A 20944-nucleotide genomic window follows, 5' to 3' on the forward strand; every position below is an offset into this window, starting at 1 on the left:
ATTTCACACTGAAAAGAAATTGCTGCTGAAAAATGTGTATTATCATAAAAATGAATAATTAAAGCATATGCAAGTTTCTCCAAGTGGTCACCTTGTACCTTTGGCAGAACTGAGCGAAGTCAATGTTGAAGTTTCTGAACCTCTAGGTTTTCCTTTGTCCCTGAGTGCAGTTTCTGAGATCTCCATTTTCTTTTTACCTTTTGTTCATAAGTAGGGTTTCTGACCTATGTTTTTGCTTTCTCTTTTGTCTAGGAGTGCAGTTTCTGCGAGGACGCCCGGTTCGCCCGGACAGGCGTGTGTATCAGCTGTGATGCTGGCATGTGCCGATCCTACTTCCATGTGACCTGTGCTCAGAGGGAGGGGCTTCTCTCAGAGGCCGCTGCGGAGGAGGTGAGAGAAGACCGGACATGAATCATGTGACCCTGTGTATATGTACAGTACCAGTCAAAAGTTTGGACACAGCTACTGGTTCCAGGGTTTTTCTTTATTTTTACTGATTTCTACATTGTAGAATAATAGTGACTAGTGACACAAACTATGAAATAACACATATGGAATCATGTAGTAACCAAAAATGTGTTAAACAAATCAAAATATATTTTAGATTTGAGATTCTTCAAATTAGCCACCTTTTGACAGCTTTGCACAGCTCATTCACAGTCCCTGAAATGCATTTGAACAACATAGGGGGGTGGGGGGGTACTTAGTGGAGGATTCAGGTCACTCCTTGCAATAAGAAGACAGTAACGTATTCATTTTACAAACGACTAGTCCTTTAAAACAGTCTCTTAAACTGGCACTGGCTCCTTCATCAACCTCCTGCTATAGGCAGAGTCTTATATTGAGAATGTAATAAAACATGGAAGGCTGTATAATGATGACACTCTAAGGATCTGGTTATAGCTGGTATTCAGGATCCGTCTGCAGTGCAGCTGATGTATGCACCTCGCGCCACTTATTTCTGCGGCACAAAGGCGGCCGGCGTACTGATAAACCCGGCCCAGAAAGTGCCTACTCACCGCTATCCACTTAATCCATTGAGCTGTGGCAAAGGGCCCCTATCAACAGGTGAAGCCTCTGATAAAATCTGCCAAAACACCTTAAGCCTAAACGATTCTAGGGGAGCCAGGGGCTGACTGCCTGTCTGGGGGGAAAAACAGTTGAGTTTGAGTGTTTTTTTTTTCTCCCTGACTGAGGAGGGGGAGGGGGAAAGAAAAGGTCGTAGGACCTTGTAGGTGAGCTGTATGGTTGTTGTGGATATGGAAAATAATTAAGAAGTAGAGGCTTTCATTGTTCTTCGCTCTTTTCTTACCTGGAATTTGGAAGACCAATTCTGAGAAAAATCACCCTCGCTGAACTCAGTTCTAGGAATAAGATGTACTCTACTTCAGCATTGAGCACAGTTCATCACTCTATGAGAGCACTAAATGGATGTTATGTTTCTCGCATAACAATGAAACAATTATTATTTTGAATTATATACAGTCCATTCGGAAAGTATTCAGACCCCTTCCCTTTTTCCACATTTTGTTACGTTACAGCCTTATTCTAAAATGTCAAATAAAAATAATCCTCATCAATCTACACACAATACCCCATAATGACAAAGAGAAAACAGGCTTTTAGAAATGTTTGCAAATTTATTAAAAATAAAATAAGTATTCAGTAAGTATTCAGACCCTTTGCTATGAGACTCGAAAAAGAGCTCAGGTGGATCATGTTTCCATTGATCATCCTTGAGAAGTTTCTACAACTTGGTTGGAGTCCACCTGTGGTAAATTCAATTGATTGGACATGGGAAAGGCACACACCTGTCTATATAAGTTCCCACAGTTGACAGTGCATGTCAGAGCAAAAACCAAGCCATGAGGTCGAAGCAATTGTCCGTAGAGCTCTGAGAAAGGATTGTGTCGAGACACCGATCTGGGGAAGGGTAACAAAAAATGTTTGCAGCAATGAAGGTCCCCAGGAACACAGTTGTCTCCATCATTTTTAAATGGAAGAAGTTTGTAAGCACAAACCACCAGCTTCCTAGAGCTGACCGCCCAGCCAAACTGAGCAATCGGGGGAGAAGGGCCTTGGTCCGGGAGGAGACTTGGAACCCAATGGTCACTCGGACAGAGTTCCTCTGTGGAGATGGGAGAACCTTCCAGAAGGACAACCATCTCTGCAGCACTACACCAATCAAGCCTTTATGGTAGAGTGGCCAGATGGAAGCCACTCGCATGACAGCCCGCTTGGAGTTTGCCAAAAGGCACCTAAAGACTCTCAGACCATGAGAAACAAGATTCTCTGGTCTGATGAAACCAAGATCGAACTCTTTGACCTGAATTCCAAGCGTCACATCTGGAGGAAACCAGGCACCATCCCTACGGTGAAGCATGGTGGAGGCAGCATCATGCTGTGGGGATGTTTTTCAGCGGCAGAGACTGGGAAACTAATCAGGATCGGGGAAAGATGAACAGAGTAAAGTACAGAGATGATCCTTGATGAAAACCTGCTCCAGAGCACTCAGGACCTCAGACTGGGACGAAGGTTTCACCTTCCAACAGGACAGCGACCCAAAGCACACAGCCAAGACTGTGAGGATTGTCTTCGGGACAAGTCTCTGAATATCTTTGAGTAACCCAGCCAAGGCCCAGACTTGAACCCGATCAAACATCTCTGGAGAGACCTGAAAATAGCTGTGTAGCAACACTTCCCATCCAACCTGACAAAGCATGAGAGGATCTGCAGACTAGAATGGAAGAAACTCCCCAAATATAGGTGTGCCAAGCTTGTAGTGTCATACCAAAGAAGACTTGAGGCTGTAATCGCTGCCAAAGGTGCTTCAACAAAGTACTGAGTAAAGGGTCTGAATACTTATGTAATTGTGATATTTCAGTAAAAAAAATAGAATTATACATTTACATTTTTTTTTTTTAATTATGAGGTATTATGTGTAGATTGATGAGGGGGGAAAAACTATTTAATACATTTTAGAATAAGGCTGTAACATAACAAAATGTGGTAAAATTCAAGTGGTCCGAATGCGCTGTAAGTGACTATTTTACACAGGAAAACAGATCTCTTGACTGAAGAGAGCTGAAAGACATGCCATACACAGTGCACAAGAAGCGATGTTCACCTGTGGTCGGTCAGGTTTTGAACGTGTGTGTGTGTGTGTGTGTGTGTGTACGTCTGTTTCCCCAGGACATAGCCGATCCCTTCTTTGCGTATTGTAAGCAGCATGCGGACCGCTATGACAGGAAGTGGAAGAGGAAGAACTACCTGGCACTCCAGTCCTACTGCAAGGCGTCTCTACAGGACAAAGAGAAGCAGCTGGCCCCTGAGGCACAGGTGAGAGGTCAAGACTGGCTCAGACTCACACTGGCTTGCCCCTGTTAGGGCTGCAGAATGTTGTCTTTGAACATGAATAGAAATGCTTGTCAGTGTTTACTTCATAGTTAATTGTTCTATATGCAAGATTCAGTCTTCAACTGATTGACTTTTTTATGTTAACAAGTGAGTTGGAGAACACAGCAGAAACAACCTGGAGAGGTTGTAAGTTGTAATGTCTGCATCCCAAATGGGACCCTATTCCCTATATAATGCACTACTTTTGACCAGGGCCCATATATAGGATAGGGTGCCATTTGGGACACACGTAGACTGTCATTAGATAATGAAGTGTGTGTTTCTTTGTGTTGTGTTGAACCCCTGGCAGGCCCGTATCACCACCCGGCTGCAGCAGTACCGGGCCAGGGCAGAGCTGTCCCGTAACACGCGGCCCCAGGCCTGGGTCCCCCGGGAGAAGCTTCCACGACCCCTGACCTCCAGCGCCTCCGCCATCAGGAAGCTCATGAGGAAGGCCGAGCTCATGGGCATCAGGTAGGAGTTAATGTCTGTAGGAAAAAGACAGTGTTCAGGCAACCAAGAATTGAGGTGCAGCCCAAATGTAGAATTCACGCTCCATACTTAAAAAAAAAAAAAAAAATCCAATATAAAGATTTTTTTTAGCTGGATGCGCGAGAGCTGCAACTTTTTCACATTGTCAGGGAGGGGCTTTGAGGTCAGAGAGGTGGACCAGGAAGCAGAGGGTTGTCGGTTCAAATCTCATTTTCTTCTTCAGCACGGACATCTTCCCTGTAGACACGTCAGACATCAGCGCAAGTGTGGACGGACGCAGGAAACACAAGCAGCCCGCCCTCACTGCAGACTTCGTCAACTATTACCTGGGTGAGTACGGAAACAAAAACCATCTGTACTGATGGCTACATAGACTTACAATACCAACCTAATACACTATTCTAGTCAATGTTGTTACTAAAGACAGATGCTTCCAGAATAAAGACAGATGTGCCAGAGTTCTATAGGTTCTCAGCATGTAGCCTTGGATAAAGACCCCCAAAATGAATGATGATGCCATTGCCAGATATGTGTTTGCTCGACCGTTTTTGTGTGTGTGTGTTTGCGAGTGTGCGTATACATGTACGTTCAAACGTGTGTAACCTTGAACAACATCCCCCACCCCCCAGGTATCTCCCATCAGAACAACATCCCCCATCCCCAGCTATCGACCATCAGAACATCCCCCTGCTATCTTCCATCAGAACAACATCCCCCACCCCAGCTATCTCCCATCAGAACAACATCCCCCACCCCCAGCTATCTCCCATCAGAACAACATCCCCCAGCTATCTCCCATCAGAACAACATCCCCCAGCTATCGCCCATCAGAACAACACCCCCAGCTATCTTCCATCAGAACAATATCCCCCACCCCCAGCTATCTCCCAGCAGAACAACATCCCCCAGCTATCTACCATCAGAACAACATCCCCCACCCCCAGCTATCGACCATCAGAACATCCCCCAGCTATCTCCCATCAGAACATCCCCCATCCCCCAGCTATCTCCCATCAGAACATCCCCCACCCCCCAGCTATCTCCCAGCAGAACAACATCCCCCACCCCCAGCTATCTCCCAGCAGAACAACACCCCCCAGCTATCTCCCATCAGAACAACACCCCCCAGCTATCTCCCATCAGAACAACACCCCCCAGCTATCTCCCATCAGAACAACACCCCCCAGCTATCTCCCATCAGAACAACACCCCCCAGCTATCTCCCATCAGAACAACACCCCCCAGCTATCTCCCATCAGAACAACACCCCCCCCCCAGCTATCTCCCATCAGAACAACACCCCCCCCCCAGCTATCTCCCATCAGAACAACACCCCCCCCAGCTATCTCCCATCAGAACAACACCCCCCAGCGATCTCCCATCAGAACAACACCCCCCCAGCTATCTCCCATCAGAACAACACCCCCCCAGCTATCTCCCATCAGAACAACACCCCCCCAGCTATCTCCCATCAGAACAACACCCCCCAGCTATCTCCCATCAGAACAACACCCCCCAGCTATCTCCCATCAGAACAACATCCCCCACCCCCCAGCTATCTCCCATCAGATTGGCACACCGTGTTTCTCGTCTGCCTTTTCCTGTGTATAGATGGAGATAGATTGGGATCGGTCCTATTGATGTGTGTAGATTGTGATGGTGGTTTATTGATTGGTGTCCTTATTGCTATGCAGAGAGGAACATGAGGATGATTCAGATCCAGGACAATATCTCTGAACAGAAGAACCTGAAAGACAAGCTGGAGAGTGAGCAGGAGAAACTGCACGTCGACTACAACAAGGTTAGTGGTGGTGGAAAACACACTGTTAGAAGAACCTGAAGAAGCTGCTTGTCGACTACAACTAGTTTAGTAGTGGTGTTGGAGCTAGGAACACAAGCATTTCGCTACATCCGCAATAACATCTGCTAAATATGTGTATGCGACCAATAAAATTAGATTTGATTTGGTACAGGCCGTAAAGTCACCTAATAAAATGCTTGCTTGACTTCTCTGTGGTAGTAGACACGGCCAGGGAGATAGTGGACAAAATGTTAATCCGCACTGTTATCAACCAGTCACTAGGGGTTTACCAGTGATTCTCCAGTAGCGTTGCTCTGAGTCCTCACACTGAAGCTGTGCTATGTCTTTGTACTGCATGGCCTCTAGTCTTCAGAAACACACAGTGTGTCATTCATAAACCGCATCGCTTTGCTCTACAATACATTAACCACCGTTTTACTATGTACCATGAAAAATACAATTTTAAGAGCCCTGTTGTTCTTCCTCCGTCTAGCTCTCTCCATCTCTCATCTCTCGCTCTATTCATCTCTTTCTCCCTCCATCTCTGTGGCCCTTGCCGTTTCGCTCGCTCTCTCTCTATCTCCTTTCATCTATCCTTCGCCATGTGACTTGGGTGTGGCGGCGCAGGGCAGCTTCGCTCCATCAGGCCCAATGAAGAAGGGAATAAAACAGCAGCGTTAAAGTCAGAAGAGTTAATGTAGCGTTGAGTCTTTCTGCCACGTGTATTAAGCCTTATTAATGGAGTGTGTGTTGCTAATTGCACCGCTCGACATGCTTTTACACGGAGAGAGGGAGCGAGAGATGCATAGAAAGAGAGAAAGAGAGAAGGAGAGAGAAGCAGCCCCGGCCTTGGAGACGGTGAGAGAGTTGGAGAAAGACGGAGAGGGGGATCGAGCGAGAAGGATCGTTAAGATTAGAAGTCTAGCTACAGATACGGCTATAAAGCCCCTGACAGGGTGAGTGCGCGGGGTGGGTTTTGAGTGCGCGGGGTGGGTTTTGAGTGCGCGGGGTGGGTTTTGAGTGCGCGGGGTGGGTGTGGAGAAGGAGGTAGACTAGTAATCTCTGGGAGATAATATGAAGTCTCTCTCTCTCCCTACATAACCTGTCTCTCTCTCCCCCTACATAACCTGTCTCTCTCTCTCCCCTACATAATCTGTGTCTCTCTCTCTCCTACATAACCTCTCGCTCACTCTCGCTCTCTCTCTCTCTCTCTCCCCCCTACGTAACCTGTCTCTCTCTCTCTCTCCCCCCTACGTAACCTGTCTCTCTCTCTCTCTCCCCCCTACGTAACCTGTCTCTCTCGCTCTCCCCACTATGTAACCTGTCTCTCTCGCTCTCCCCACTATGTAACCTGTCTCTCTCTCTCCCCACTACGTAACCTGTCTCTCTCTCTCTCTCCCCACTACGTAACCTGTCTCTCTCTCTCCCCCCCTACGTAACCTGTCTCTCGATCTCTCTCCCCCTACGTAACCTGTCTCTCTCTCCCCCCTACGTAACCTGTCTCTCTCTCTCCCCCCTACGTAACCTGTCTCTCTCTCCCCCCTACGTAACCTGTCTCTCTCTCCCCCCTACGTAACCTGTCTCTCTCCCCCCTACGTAACCTGTCTCTCTCTCCCCCCTACGTAACCTGTCTCTCTCTCCCCCCTACGTAACCTGTCTCTCTCTCCCCCCTACGTAACCTGTTTCTCTCCCCTCTACGTAACCTGTTTCTCTCCCCTCTACGTAACCTGTTTCTCTCCCCTCTACGTAACCTGTTTCTCTCCCCTCTACGTAACCTGTCTCTCTCTCTCTCCCCTCTATGTAACCTGTCTCTCTCTCTCTCCCCTCTACGTAACCTGTGTCTCTCTCTCTCTCTCCCCCTTACGTAACCTGTCTCTCTCTCTCTCCCCCTTACGTAACCTGTCTCTCTCTCTCTCTCCCCCTTACGTAACCTGTCTCTCTCTCTCTCTCCCCCTTACGTAACCTGTCTCTCCCCCCTTACGTAACCTGTCTCTCTCTCTCTCTCCCCCTTACGTAACCTGTCTCTCTCTCTCTCTCCCCCTTACGTAACCTGTCTCTCTCTCTCTCTCCCCCTTACGTAACCTGTCTCTCTCTCCCCCTATGTAACATGTCTCTCTCTCCCCCCCTGCGTAACCTGTCTCTCTCTCTCTCTCCCCCCTATGTAACCTGTCTCTCTCTCCCCCTATGTAACATGTCTCTCTCTCCCCCCTGCGTAACCTGTCTCTCTCCCATCTACGTAACCTGTCTCTCTTTCTCTCCCCCCTACGTAACCTGTCTCTCTCTCTCTCCCCCTTACGTAACCTGTCTCTCTCTCTCTCCCCCTTACGTAACCTGTCTCTCTCTCTCTCTCCCCCCTATGTAACATGTCTCTCTCTCCCCCCTATGTAACCTGTCTCTCTCTCCCCCCTATGTAACCTGTCTCTCTCTCCCCCCTATGTAACATGTCTCTCTCTCCCCCTTACGTAACCTGTCTCTCTCTCTCTCCCCCTTACGTAACCTGTCTCTCTCTCTCCCCCCTACGTAACCTGTCTCTCTCTCTCTCTCTCCCCCCTACGTAACCTGTCTCTCTCTCTCTCTCTCCCCCCTACGTAACCTGTCTCTCTCTCTCTCTCCCCCCTACGTAACATGTCTCTCTCTCTCTCTCCCCCCTACGTAACATGTCTCTCTCTCTCTCTCCCCCCCACGTAACCTGTTTCTCTCTCTCTCTCCCCCCTACGTAACCTGTCTCTCTCTTTCTCTCTGCACCCTACGTAACCTGTCTCTCTCTCTCTCTCCCCTATGTAACCTGTCTCTCTCTCTCTCTCCCCTATGTAACCTGTCTCTCTCTCTCTCTCCCCCCTATGTAACCTGTCTCTCTCTCTCTCTCCCCCCTATGTAACCTGTCTCTCTCTCTCTCCCCCCTATGTAACCTGTCTCTCTCTCTCTCCCCCCTATGTAACCTGTCTCTCTCTCTCTCCCCCCTATGTAACCTGTCTCTCTCTCTCTCTCCCCCCTATGTAACCTGTCTCTCTCTCCCCCCTATGTAACATGTCTCTCTCTCCCCCCCACGTACCCTGTTTCTCTCTCTCTCTCCCCCCTACGTAACCTGTCTCTCTCTCTCTCTGCACCCTACGTAACCTGTCTCTCTCTCTCTCTCCCCCCTATGTAACCTGTCTCTCTCTCCCCCCTATGTAACATGTCTCTCTCTCCCCCCTATGTAACCTCTCTCTCTCCCCCTTACGTAACCTGTCTCTCTCTCTCCCCCCTATGTAACCTGTCTCTCTCTCCCCCCTATGTAACATGTCTCTCTCTCCCCCCTGCGTAACCTGTCTCTCTCCCCTCTACGTAACCTGTCTCTCTCCCCTCTACGTAACCTGTCTCTCTCTCTCTCCCCCTTACGTAACCTGTCTCTCTCTCTCTCTCCCCCTTACGTAACCTGTCTCTCTCTCCCCCTATGTAACATGTCTCTCTCTCCCCCCCTGCGTAACCTGTCTCTCTCTCTCTCTCCCCCCTATGTAACCTGTCTCTCTCTCCCCCTATGTAACATGTCTCTCTCTCCCCCCCTGCGTAACCTGTCTCTCTCCCATCTACGTAACCTGTCTCTCTTTCTCTCCCCCCTACGTAACCTGTCTCTCTCTCTCTCCCCCTTACGTAACCTGTCTCTCTCTCTCTCCCCCTTACGTAACCTCTCTCTCTCTCTCTCTCTCCCCCCTATGTAACCTGTCTCTCTCTCCCCCCTATGTAACATGTCTCTCTCTCCCCCTTACGTAACCTGTCTCTCTCTCTCTCCCCCTTACGTAACCTGTCTCTCTCTCTCCCCCCTACGTAACCTGTCTCTCTCTCTCTCTCTCCCCCCTACGTAACCTGTCTCTCTCTCTCTCTCTCTCTCTCCCCCCTACGTAACCTGTCTCTCTCTCTCTCTCTCTCCCCCCTACGTAACATGTCTCTCTCTCTCTCTCCCCCCCACGTAACCTGTTTCTCTCTCTCTCTCCCCCCTACGTAACCTGTCTCTCTCTTTCTCTCTGCACCCTACGTAACCTGTCTCTCTCTCTCTCTCCCCTATGTAACCTGTCTCTCTCTCTCTCTCTCCCCCCTATGTAACCTGTCTCTCTCTCTCCCCCCTATGTAACCTGTCTCTCTCTCTCCCCCCTATGTAACCTGTCTCTCTCTCTCTCCCCCCTATGTAACCTGTCTCTCTCTCTCTCCCCCCTATGTAACCTGTCTCTCTCTCTCTCCCCCCTATGTAACCTGTCTCTCTCTCTCTCCCCCCTATGTAACCTGTCTCTCTCTCCCCCCTATGTAACCTGTCTCTCTCTCCCCCCTATGTAACATGTCTCTCTCTCCCCCCCACGTACCCTGTTTCTCTCTCTCTCTCCCCCCTACGTAACCTGTCTCTCTCTCTCTCTGCACCCTACGTAACCTGTCTCTCTCTCTCTCTCCCCCCTATGTAACCTGTCTCTCTCTCCCCCCTATGTAACATGTCTCTCTCTCCCCCCTATGTAACCTCTCTCTCTCCCCCTTACGTAACCTGTCTCTCTCTCTCCCCCCTATGTAACCTGTCTCTCTCTCCCCCCTATGTAACATGTCTCTCTCTCCCCCCTGCGTAACCTGTCTCTCTCCCCTCTACGTAACCTGTCTCTCTCTCTCTCCCCCTTACGTAACCTGTCTCTCTCTCTCTCTCCCCCTTACGTAACCTGTCTCTCTCTCTCTCCCCCCTATGTAATCTGTCTCTCTCTCCCCCCTATGTAACATGTCTCTCTCTCCCCCCTGCGTAACCTGTCTCTCTCCCCTCTACGTAACTTGTCTCTCTCTCTCTCCCCCTTACGTAACCTGTCTCTCTCTCTCCCCCCCTACGTAACCTGTCTCTCTCTCTCCCCCCCTACGTAACCTGTCTCTCTCTCTCTCCCCCCTACGTAACCTGTCTCTCTCTCTCTCCCCCCTACGTAACCTGTCTCTCTCTCTCTCCCCCCTACGTAACCTGTCTCTCTCTCTCTCTCCCCCTTACGTAACCTGTCTCTCTCTCTCTCTCCCCCTTACGTAACCTGTCTCTCTCTCTCTCTCCCCCCTATGTAACCTGTCTCTCTCCCCCCTATGTAACATGTCTCTCTCTCCCCCCTATGTAACCTCTCTCTCTCCCCCTTACGTAACCTGTCTCTCTCTCTCCCCCCTATGTAACCTGTCTCTCTCTCCCCCCTATGTAACATGTCTCTCTCTCCCCCCTGCGTAACCTGTCTCTCTCCCCTCTACGTAACCTGTCTCTCTCTCTCTCTCCCCCTTACGTAACCTGTCTCTCTCTCTCTCTCCCCCTTACGTAACCTGTCTCTCTCTCTCTCCCCCCTATGTAACCTGTCTCTCTCTCCCCCCTATGTAACATGTCTCTCTCTCCCCCCTGCGTAACCTGTCTCTCTCCCCTCTACGTAACTTGTCTCTCTCTCTCTCCCCCTTACGTAACCTGTCTCTCTCTCTCCCCCCCTACGTAACCTGTCTCTCTCTCTCCCCCCCTACGTAACCTGTCTCTCTCTCTCTCCCCCCTACGTAACCTGTCTCTCTCTCTCTCTCCCCCTTACGTAACCTGTCTCTCTCTCTCTCTCCCCCTTACGTAACCTGTCTCTCTCTCCCCCTATGTAACATGTCTCTCTCTCCCCCCTGCGTAACCTGTCTCTCTCTCTCTCTCCCCCCTATGTAACCTGTCTCTCTCTCCCCCTATGTAACATGTTTCTCTCTCCCCCATGCGTAACCTGTCTCTCTCCCATCTACGTAACCTGTCTCCCTTTCTCTCCCCCCTACGTAACCTGTCTCTCTCTCTCTCTCCCCCTTACGTAACCTGTCTCTCTCTCTCTCCCCCTTACGTAACCTGTCTCTCTCTCTCTCTCTCCCCCCTATGTAACATGTCTGTCTCTCCCCCCTATGTAACCTCTCTCTCTCCCCCTTACGTAACCTGTCTCTCTCTCTCCCCCCTATGTAACCTGTCTCTCTCTCCCCCCTATGTAACATGTCTCTCTCTCCCCCCTGCGTAACCTGTCTCTCTCTCTCTCCCCTCTACGTAACCTGTCTCTCTCTCTCTCCCCCTTACGTAACCTGTCTCTCTCTCTCTCTCCCCCTTACGTAACCTGTCTCTCTCTCTCTCTCCCCCTATGTAACATGTCTCTCTCCCCCCTGCGTAACCTGTCTCTCTCCCCTCTACGTAACCTGTCTCTCTCTCTCTCTCCCCCTTACGTAACCTGTCTCTCTCTCTCTCCCCCCTATGTAACCTGTCTCTCTCTCCCCCCTATGTAACATGTCTCTCTCCCCCTTACGTAACCTGTCTCTCTCTCTCTCCCCCCTACGTAACCTGTCTCTCTCTCTCCCCCCCTACGTAACCTGTCTCTCTCTCTCCCCCCCTACATAACCTGTCTCTCTCTCTCCCTCCCTACGTAACCTGTCTCTCTCTCTCCCCCCCTACGTAACCTGTCTCTCTCTCTCTCCCCCCTACGTAACCTGTCTCTCTCTCTCTCCCCCCTACGTAACCTGTCTCTCTCTCTCTCTCCCCCTTACGTAACCTGTCTCTCTCTCTCTCTCTCCCCCTTACGTAACCTGTCTCTCTCTCCCCCTATGTAACATGTCTCTCTCTCCCCCCTGCGTAACCTGTCTCTCTCTCCCCCTATGTAACATGTCTCTCTCTCCCCCCTGCGTAACCTGTCTCTCTCCCATCTACGTAACCTGTCTCTCTTTCTCTCCCCCCTACGTAACCTGTCTCTCTCTCTCTCTCCCCCTTACGTAACCTGTCTCTCTCTCTCTCCCCCTTACGTAACCTGTCTCTCTCTCTCTCTCCCCCCTATGTAACCTGTCTCTCTCTCCCCCCTATGTAACATGTCTCTCTCTCCCCCTTACGTAACCTGTCTCTCTCTCTCTCCCCCTTACGTAACCTGTCTCTCTCTCTCCCCCCTACGTAACCTGTCTCTCTCTCTCTCTCTCCCCCCTACGTAACCTGTCTCTCTCTCTCTCTCTCCCCCCCTACGTAACATGTCTCTCTCTCTCTCACCCCTACGTAACCTGTCTCTCTCTCTCTCTCTCCCCCCCTACGTAACATGTCTCTCTCTCTCTCTCCCCCCACGTAACCTGTTTCTCTCTCTCTCTCCCCCCTACGTAACCTGTCTCTCTCTTTCTCTCTGCACCCTACGTAACCTGTCTCTCTCTCTCTCCCCTATGTAACCTGTCTCTCTCTCTCTCCCCCCTATGTAACCTGTCTCTCTCTCTCTCCCCCCTATGTAACCTGTCTCTCTCTCTCTCCCCCCTATGTAACCTGTCTCTCTCTCCCCCCTATGTAACATGTCTCTCTCTCCCCCCCACGTACCCTGTTTCTCTCTCTCTCTCCCCCCTACGTAACCTGTCTCTCTCTCTCTCTGCACCCTACGTAACCTGTCTCTCTCTCTCTCCCCCCTATGTAACCTGTCTCTCTCTCCCCCCTATGTAACATGTCTCTCTCTCCCCCCTATGTAACATGTCTCTCTCTCCCCCCTATGTAACCTCTCTCTCTCCCCCTTACGTAACCTGTCTCTCTCTCTCTCCCCCCTGCGTAACCTGTCTCTCTCTCCCCCCTATGTAACATGTCTCTCTCCCCCCTGCGTAACCTGTCTCTCTCCCCTCTACGTAACCTGTCTCTCTCTCTCTCCCCCTTACGTAACCTGTCTCTCTCTCTCTCCCCCCTATGTAACCTGTCTCTCTCTCTCCCCCCTATGTAACATGTCTCTCTCTCCCCCCTGCGTAACCTGTCTCTCTCCCCTCTACGTAACCTGTCTCTCTCCCCTCTACGTAACCTGTCTCTCTCTCTCTCCCCCTTACGTAACCTGTCTCTCTCTCTCTCCCCCCTACGTAACCTGTCTCTCTCTCTCCCCCCCTACGTAACCTGTCTCTCTCTCTCCCCCCCTACGTAACCTGTCTCTCTCTCTCCCCCCCTACGTAACCTGTCTCTCTCTCTCCCCCCCTACGTAACCTGTCTCTCTCTCTCTCCCCCCTACGTAACCTGTCTCTCTCTCTCTCTCTCTCCCCCCTACGTAACATGTCTCTCTCTCTCTCCCCACTACGTAACATGTCTCTCTCTCTCCCCCCCACGTACCCTGTTTCTCTCTCTCTCTCCCCCCTACGTAACCTGTCTCTCTCTGCACCCTACGTAACCTGTCTCTCTCTCTCTCCCCTATGTAACCTGTCTCTCTCTCCCCCCTATGTAACCTGTCTCTCTCTCCCCCCTATGTAACCTGTCTCTCTCTCCCCCCTATGTAACATGTCTCTCTCTCCCCCCTATGTAACCTGTCTCTCTCCCCTCTACGTAACCTGTCTCTCTCTCTCTCTCCCCCCTATGTAACATGTCTCTCTCTCCCCCCTATGTAACCTGTCTCTCTCCCCTCTACGTAACCTGTCTCTCTCTCTCTCTCCACCCTACGTAACCTGTCTCTCTCTCTCTCTCCACCCTACGTAACCTGTCTCTCTCTCTCTCCCTCCTACGTAACCTGTCTCTCTCTCTCCCCCCTACGTAACCTGTCTCTCTCTCTCCCCCCTGCGTAACCTGTCTCTCTCTCTCCCCCCTGCGTAACCTGTCTCTCTCTTTCTCCCCCCTACGTAACCTCTCTCTCTCTCTCTCTCCCTTATGTAACCTGTCTCTCTCCCCCCTACGTAACCTGTCTCTCTCCCCCCCTACGTAACCTCTCTCTCTCTCTCTCCCCCCTACGTAACCTGTCTCTCTCCCCCCTACGTAACATGTCTCTCTCTCCCCCCCTACGTAACCTGTCTCTCTCTCCCCCCTAGGTAACATGTCTCTCTCTCCCCCCTAGGTAACATGTCTCTCTCTCTCTCTCTCCCCCCTACGTAACCTGTCTCTCTCTCTCTCCCCCCTACGTAACCTGTCTCTCTCTCTCCCCTCTACGTAACCTGTCTCTCTCTCTCTCCCCCCTACGTAACCTGTCTCTCTCTCTCCCCCCCTACGTAACCTGTCTCTCTCTCTCCCCCCCTACGTAACCTGTCTCTCTCTCTCCCCCCCTACGTAACCTGTCTCTCTCTCTCCCCCCCTACGTAACCTGTCTCTCTCTCTCCCCCCCCTACGTAACCTGTCTCTCTCTCTCTCCCCCCCCTACGTAACCTGTCTCTCTCTCTCCCCCCCTGCGTAACCTGTCTTTCTCTTTCTCCCCCCTACGTAACCTCTCTCTCTCTCCCCCCTACGTAACCTCTCTCTCTCTCCCCCCTACGTAACCTCTCTCTCTCCCCCCTACGTAACCTCTCGCTCTCTCTCTCTCCCCCCTACGTAACCTCTCTCTCTCTCTCTCTCTCCCCCTCTACGTAACCTGTCTCTCTCTCTCTCCCCCCTGCGTAACCTGTCTCTCTCTCTCCCCCTTATGTAACCTGTCTCTCGCTCTCTCTCCCCCCTACGTAACCTGTCTCTCTCTCTCTCCCCCCTACGTAACCTGTCTCTCTCTCACTCCCCCCTACGTAACCTGTCTCTCTCTCTCTCTCCCCCCTACGTAACCTGTCTCTCTCTCTCTCTCCCCCCTACGTAACCTGTCTCTCTCTCTCTCCACCTTACGTAACCTGTCTCTCTCTCTCCCCCCTACGTAACCTGTCTCTTTCTCTCCCCCCTATGTAACCTGTCTCTCTCTTCCCCCCTATGTAACCTGTCTCTCTCTTCCCCCCTACGTAACCTGTCTCTCTCTCTCCCCCTTACGTAACTTGTCTACGTAACCTGTCTCTCTCTCCCCCCCGCCCACGTAACCTGTCTTTCTCCCCCCTACATAACCTGTCTCTCTCTCTCCCCTACGTAACCTGTCTCTCTCTCTCCCCTACGTAACCTGTCTCTCTCTCTCCCCTACGTAACCTCTCTCTCTCTCTCCCCTACGTAACCTCTCTCTCTCTCCCCCCTACGTAACCTTTCTTTCTCCCCCCCCTACGTAACCTCTCTCTCTCTCCCCCCTACGTAACCTCTCTCTCTCTCCCCCCTACGTAACCTGTGTCTCTCTATCTCTCTCTCCCCCCTACGTAACTAGTCTGTCTCTCTCTCTATCTCTCTCTCCCCCCTACGTAACTAGTCTGTCTCTCTCTCTATCTCTCTCTCCCCCCTACATGACCTGTCTGTCTCTCTCTCTATCTCTCTCTCCCCCCTACATGACCTGTCTGTCTCTCCCTCTGTAGCTGTGTGAGTCTCTGGAGGACCTGCAGAATGTCAACGGTGTTCTGAGGAGTGAGGGCCATGCCATATGGACCATGTTGGGAGGAATCCTAGGACAGGTATGTTAATATCACACCACTTTCTTCTCCTCTCTCTCATCCTCCTTTCCTCCTCATCCCCTTCTCTTATCTTCTTTTGCACTTTCTCATTCCTCCTTGTCCACTTTCTCATTCTCTTTCCTCCTCGTCCACTTTCTCCTCCTCCTTTCCTCCTCGTCCACTTTCTCCTCCTCCTTTCCTCCTCGTCCACTTTCTCCTCCTCCTTTCCTGCTCATCCACTTTCTCCTCCTCCTTTCCTCAACGTCCACTTTCTCCTCCTCCTTTCCTGCTCATCCACTTTCTCCTCGTCCACTTTCTCCTCCTTTCCTCAACGTCCACTTTCTCCTCCTCCTTTCCTGCTCATCCACTTTCTCCTCGTCCACTTTCTCCTCCTTTCCCTTTACATCCACTTTCTCCTCCTCCTTTCCTCCTCGTCCACTTTCTCCTCCTCGTCCACTTTCTCCTCCTCGTCCACTTTCTCCTCGTCCACTTTCTCCTCCTCCTTTCCTCCTCGTCCACTTTATCAACGTCCACTTTCTCCTCCTCGTCCACTTTCTCGTCCACTTTCTCCTCCTCGTCCACTTTCTCCTCCTCGTCCACTTTCTCCTCCTCGTCCACTTTCTCCTCCTCCTTTCCTCAACGTCCACTTTCTCCTCCTCCTTTCCTCCTCGTCCACTTTCTCCTCCTCCTTTCCTCCTCGTCCACTTTCTCCTCCTCCTTTCCTCCTCGTCCACTTTCTCCTCCTCCTTTCCTCCTCCTCGTCCACTTTCTCCTCGTCCACTTTCTCCTCGTCCACTTTCTCCTCGTCCACTTTCTCCTCCTCGTCCACTTTCTCCTCGTCCACTTTCTCCTCCTATTTCTCTCATGTTTAGTCCTGAGTTGGCAACACTCCCACTAAACCAAACTCCAGCACCTGTCCTGTAATTTTAGTTTCATCACACCTAGGCAGGGCAGAGAAGTCAGAGGATCAACCCCCAACCGGACAGGTCTCCCTGCTACATGCCCAGGACCTGGTGATGACGAAGTATTGAGAGGAATCTAGATTAGCCATAGCAACCCACAGAGTTAATTCTGCAGCCCATAATAGTCTCCTGTAAGTGATTGACCTGTCCTTTACCATGAAGGCAGACCAGACCTGGCTCTGCTCCACTCTAAATGAAGCTAGAAACTGTCCGCTTGCTTTCTACCACGTTCACACTCGCCATGGCAACCAAATCGCCAAGATGCGTCGCCACGGGTGATGGGTTGTTTAATGAGTGCGAAATGCAGCTCTGCAGAAATTGCTGTGAGACCTTTTTAACTTTTTTTGAAAGTGACAGAGCCTGTTTGGAAGTGCTGACACTGACACTTCTTTAAAAGCAGCCTTGGTGTGTGTGGTGCTGTGTTGAGGTGAGAATGAGAACTGAGGATGAGAGGCCTGTGGAGCGTTGGAGCTCTGACAGGATGCTATAGCAAGACACACACACAACACACACAGACACCCCCTGGTTACACCCAGTCTCTAAGATTAGCAGGTAGGCCTAGATAATACAACTTACAGTTGCCCGTGGCGCCTGGAACTGCATATGTCATCAGCTCTTTCAAAATGCATCTACGTAAGTGGCTAACTGAATGCATGATGCTGATTTAAAAGTTTGGCTGGCGACGGGGGCTGGCTTCAGATAAATGGATGGTGTGATATAGCTAGAGGATGGGAGGAAAGAAAGACTGAACGAACGACGTCGATCTGCAACGACCTCCATAAATCCCGTAATTAGAAAGGTGGAAAGGTTTAAGTAGCTACATCAGTCACGTCCCCGCGTTGCTTTGTGTCATCTATCTGATACCTTTTCATTTCCTATTTGTCATCCCTCTGCCCGTCCCGTACATTACCAGAAATTATTGATGTTACCCGACCGCAGACCCATCCCTCATCCTATACAGAGTCAGTGTTGTCATTGTGGGGGACGTCTCAGGGAGAGGAAACATTTTTCGCTAGACATTGTGAAACTTCAAAAGACCCGGTCACAGTGTTTTTACCATTATCATTTCCTGGCAGTGTTCAGTTTGGCACTGAGGTAAAGCATCTCATTTGAAATGCTGTGCACGCCTGTGTCATACACTGAGAATCTTCCTGAGGCGTGCCTGTCAGCTGACCCTTCCCAGGGTGCCGTTTGTGTGTGTGCTGTGTTTGCTATCTAGTGTGTGTGTGTGTGTGTTTGCCACTCGGTCCCCCACAGCCTCAGAGCCTGTCTCGCACCCAGTATGAACCAGCCAGATGGCCTGAGGCTGGTCCAGCCTGTCTCTGATTCTTATTTTAGAATATACCTTCACACACCCATCTCTCTGAGGGGTTTTCTACTCACTGAGCTAATGCAGAAGGGGACTGTGGTCCACAATTAGTAGATCACACACACCCTGGGGTCCTGTGGCCCGGGCACCCCCACAGGACCGGTCCCTGGGAGCCGTGGGCTACGGCGTAGTGAGCGTGCTCAGATTAGAGCTGCCCCAGTGAGAAGCCTGTCTTTTTAGTGGCCCACCAGCTCCCCAGTCTCTCCCTAGCAGATCGGTTTTCTAATTAACCTGCGACAGACAGCAGCCACCATGTAGCCAACGAGATGCAGTGGAGAAATAAACACACATCCACGTCTGTCTGTCTGTCCAGCCAACAACAGCCCCCCCCCCCCCCCCCCACAGACAAACACTCTCTCTCTCTCTTCACCCCCCCTTTCCTCTCTCCCCTTTTTCTCTGTCCTCTCTCTCCCTCCTCTCTGTGGGCACCTTTGACCTGTCTGTCCTTCACTGCTTCTCTCAGAGGTCTCTAGTACACCTACAATTGTATTATTTGTGTATTTCTGTGACAGAAACTGAACTCCCCGTCGGTCCTGAAAGCCCCTAAAGAGAGGAAGCCCAGCAAGAAGGAGGGAGGAGCTCCTGGGAAGTCCTCCAATCTACCAGCTGTCCTCTACAGGTAAACAAACAAACATTCAAACAGGCATTACATACAAGCACAAGTCCTTATATGCTGATGTGTGTGTGTGTGTGTGTGTGTTCCTGTTTAGCTGTGGGATCTGTAAGAAGAACCAAGACCAGCATCTCCTGCTGATGTGTGACACTTGCAAGCTCTACTACCACCTGGGCTGTCTGGATCCTCCGCTGACACGCATGCCCAAGAAGACCAAGAACAGCTACTGGTGAGAGAGGCAGGGAGACCCAGACAGACGGACAGACGCGGACGGACAGACGCGGGCAGGCAGACATACGCAGACAGACAGACGCAGGCAGGCGCACGCTGGCGGACAGGCAGGCGCACGCCGGCAGACAGACAGACGCGGGCCGGCGGACAGACAGACGCGGGCCGGCGGACAGACAGACGCGGGCCGGCGGACAGACAGACGCGGGCCGGCGGACAGACAGACGCGGGCCGGCGGACAGACAGACGCGGGCCGGCGGACAGACAGACGCGGGCCGGCGGACAGACAGACGCGGGCCGGCGGACAGACAGACGCGGGCCGGCGGACTGACAGACAGACGCGGGCCGGCGGACAGACAGACAGACGCGGGCCGGCGGACAGACAGACAGACGCGGGGGCGGGCAGACAGACGGACAGACAGACAGACGCGGGCAGGCGGACAGACAGACAGACGCGGGCAGGCGGACAGACAGACAGACGCGGGCGGGCGGACAGACGCGGGCGGGCGGACAGACGCGGGCAGGCGGACAGACGCGGGCGGGCGGACAGACAGACAGACAGACGCGGGCGGGCGGACAGACAGACAGACAGACGCGGGCGGGCGGACAGACAGACAGACGCGGGCGGACGGACAGACAGACGCGGGCGGGCGGGCGGACAGACAGACAGACGCGGGCGGGCGGACAGACAGACAGACAGACGCGGGCGGGCGGGCGGACAGACAGACAGACGCGGGCGGGCGGACAGACAGACGCGGGCGGGCGGGCGGACAGACAGACAGACGCGGGCGGACAGACAGACAGACAGACGCGGGCGGGCGGACAGACGCGGGCGGGCGGACAGACGCGGGCAGGCGGACAGACAGACAGACGCGGGCAGGCGGACAGGCAGACGCGGGCGGGCGGACAGACAGACGCGGGCAGGCGGACAGACAGACAGACGCGGGCAGGCGGACAGACAGACAGACGCGGGCAGGCGGACAGACAGACAGACGCGGGCAGGCGGCGGACAGACAGACAGACGCGGGCAGGCGGACAGACAGACAGACGCGGGCAGGCGGACAGACAGACAGACGCGGGCAGGCGGACAGACGCGGGCAGGCGGACAGACGCGGGCAGGCGGACAGACGCGGGCAGGCGGACAGACGCGGGTGGGCGGACAGACGCGGGCGGGCGGACAGACGCGGGCGGGCGGACAGACAGACAGACGCGGGCGGGCGGACAGACAGACAGACAGACGCGGGCGGGCGGACAGACAGACAGACGCGGGCGGGCGGACAGACAGACAGACGCGGGCGGGCGGACAGACGCGGGCAGGCGGACAGACGCGGGCGGGCGGACAGACAGACAGACAGACAGACGCGGGCAGACAGACAGACAGACAGACGCGGGCGGACAGACAGACAGACAGACGCGGGCGGGCAGACAGACAGACAGACGCGGGCGGGCAGACAGACAGACAGACGCGGGCGGGCAGACAGACAGACAGACGCGGGCGGGCGGACAGACAGACAGACGGGCGGACAGACAGACAGACGCGGGCGGGCGGACAGACGCGGGCGGGCGGACAGACGCGGGCAGGCGGACAGACAGACAGACGCGGGCGGACAGACAGACGCGGGCGGGCGGACAGACAGACGCGGGCGGGCGGACAGACAGACGCGGGCGGGCGGACAGACAGACGCGGGCGGGCGGACAGACAGACAGACGCGGGCGGGCGGACAGACAGACAGACGCGGGCGGGCGGACAGACGCGGGCGGGCGGACAGACGCGGGCAGGCGGACAGACGCGGGCAGGCGGACAGACGCGGGCAGGCGGACAGACAGACAGACGCGGGCAGGCGGACAGACGCGGGCAGGCGGACAGGACAGAC

At 52.9% G+C, this 20944-nt stretch overlaps 1 protein-coding gene across 4 annotated transcripts in view; it reads left to right on the plus strand.

Annotated features, from left to right (window-relative positions):
• LOC139558453 (PHD finger protein 14-like) overlaps positions 1-20944 on the plus strand; it is a 146207-nt gene that overhangs the window by 21909 nt on the left and 103354 nt on the right. For 3 of the 4 annotated variants that reach the window (XM_071373588.1, XM_071373589.1, XM_071373591.1), the window contains exons 8-15: positions 253-390; positions 3193-3338; positions 3694-3870; positions 4112-4218; positions 5583-5689; positions 15824-15919; positions 18742-18848; positions 18940-19071. In XM_071373588.1, the coding sequence (XP_071229689.1) occupies positions 253-390; positions 3193-3338; positions 3694-3870; positions 4112-4218; positions 5583-5689; positions 15824-15919; positions 18742-18848; positions 18940-19071 (1010 nt within the window). Of the gene's footprint in view, positions 1-252; positions 391-3192; positions 3340-3693; positions 3871-4111; positions 4219-5582; positions 5690-15823; positions 15920-18741; positions 18849-18939; positions 19072-20944 lie in introns of all 4 variants that reach the window. The other variant, XM_071373590.1, reaches the window with a different exon arrangement.

Source organism: Salvelinus alpinus, chromosome 29 (assembly GCF_045679555.1).
Source record: "Salvelinus alpinus chromosome 29, SLU_Salpinus.1, whole genome shotgun sequence".
In the NCBI taxonomy this organism is placed as follows: Eukaryota; Metazoa; Chordata; class Actinopteri; order Salmoniformes; family Salmonidae; genus Salvelinus; species Salvelinus alpinus.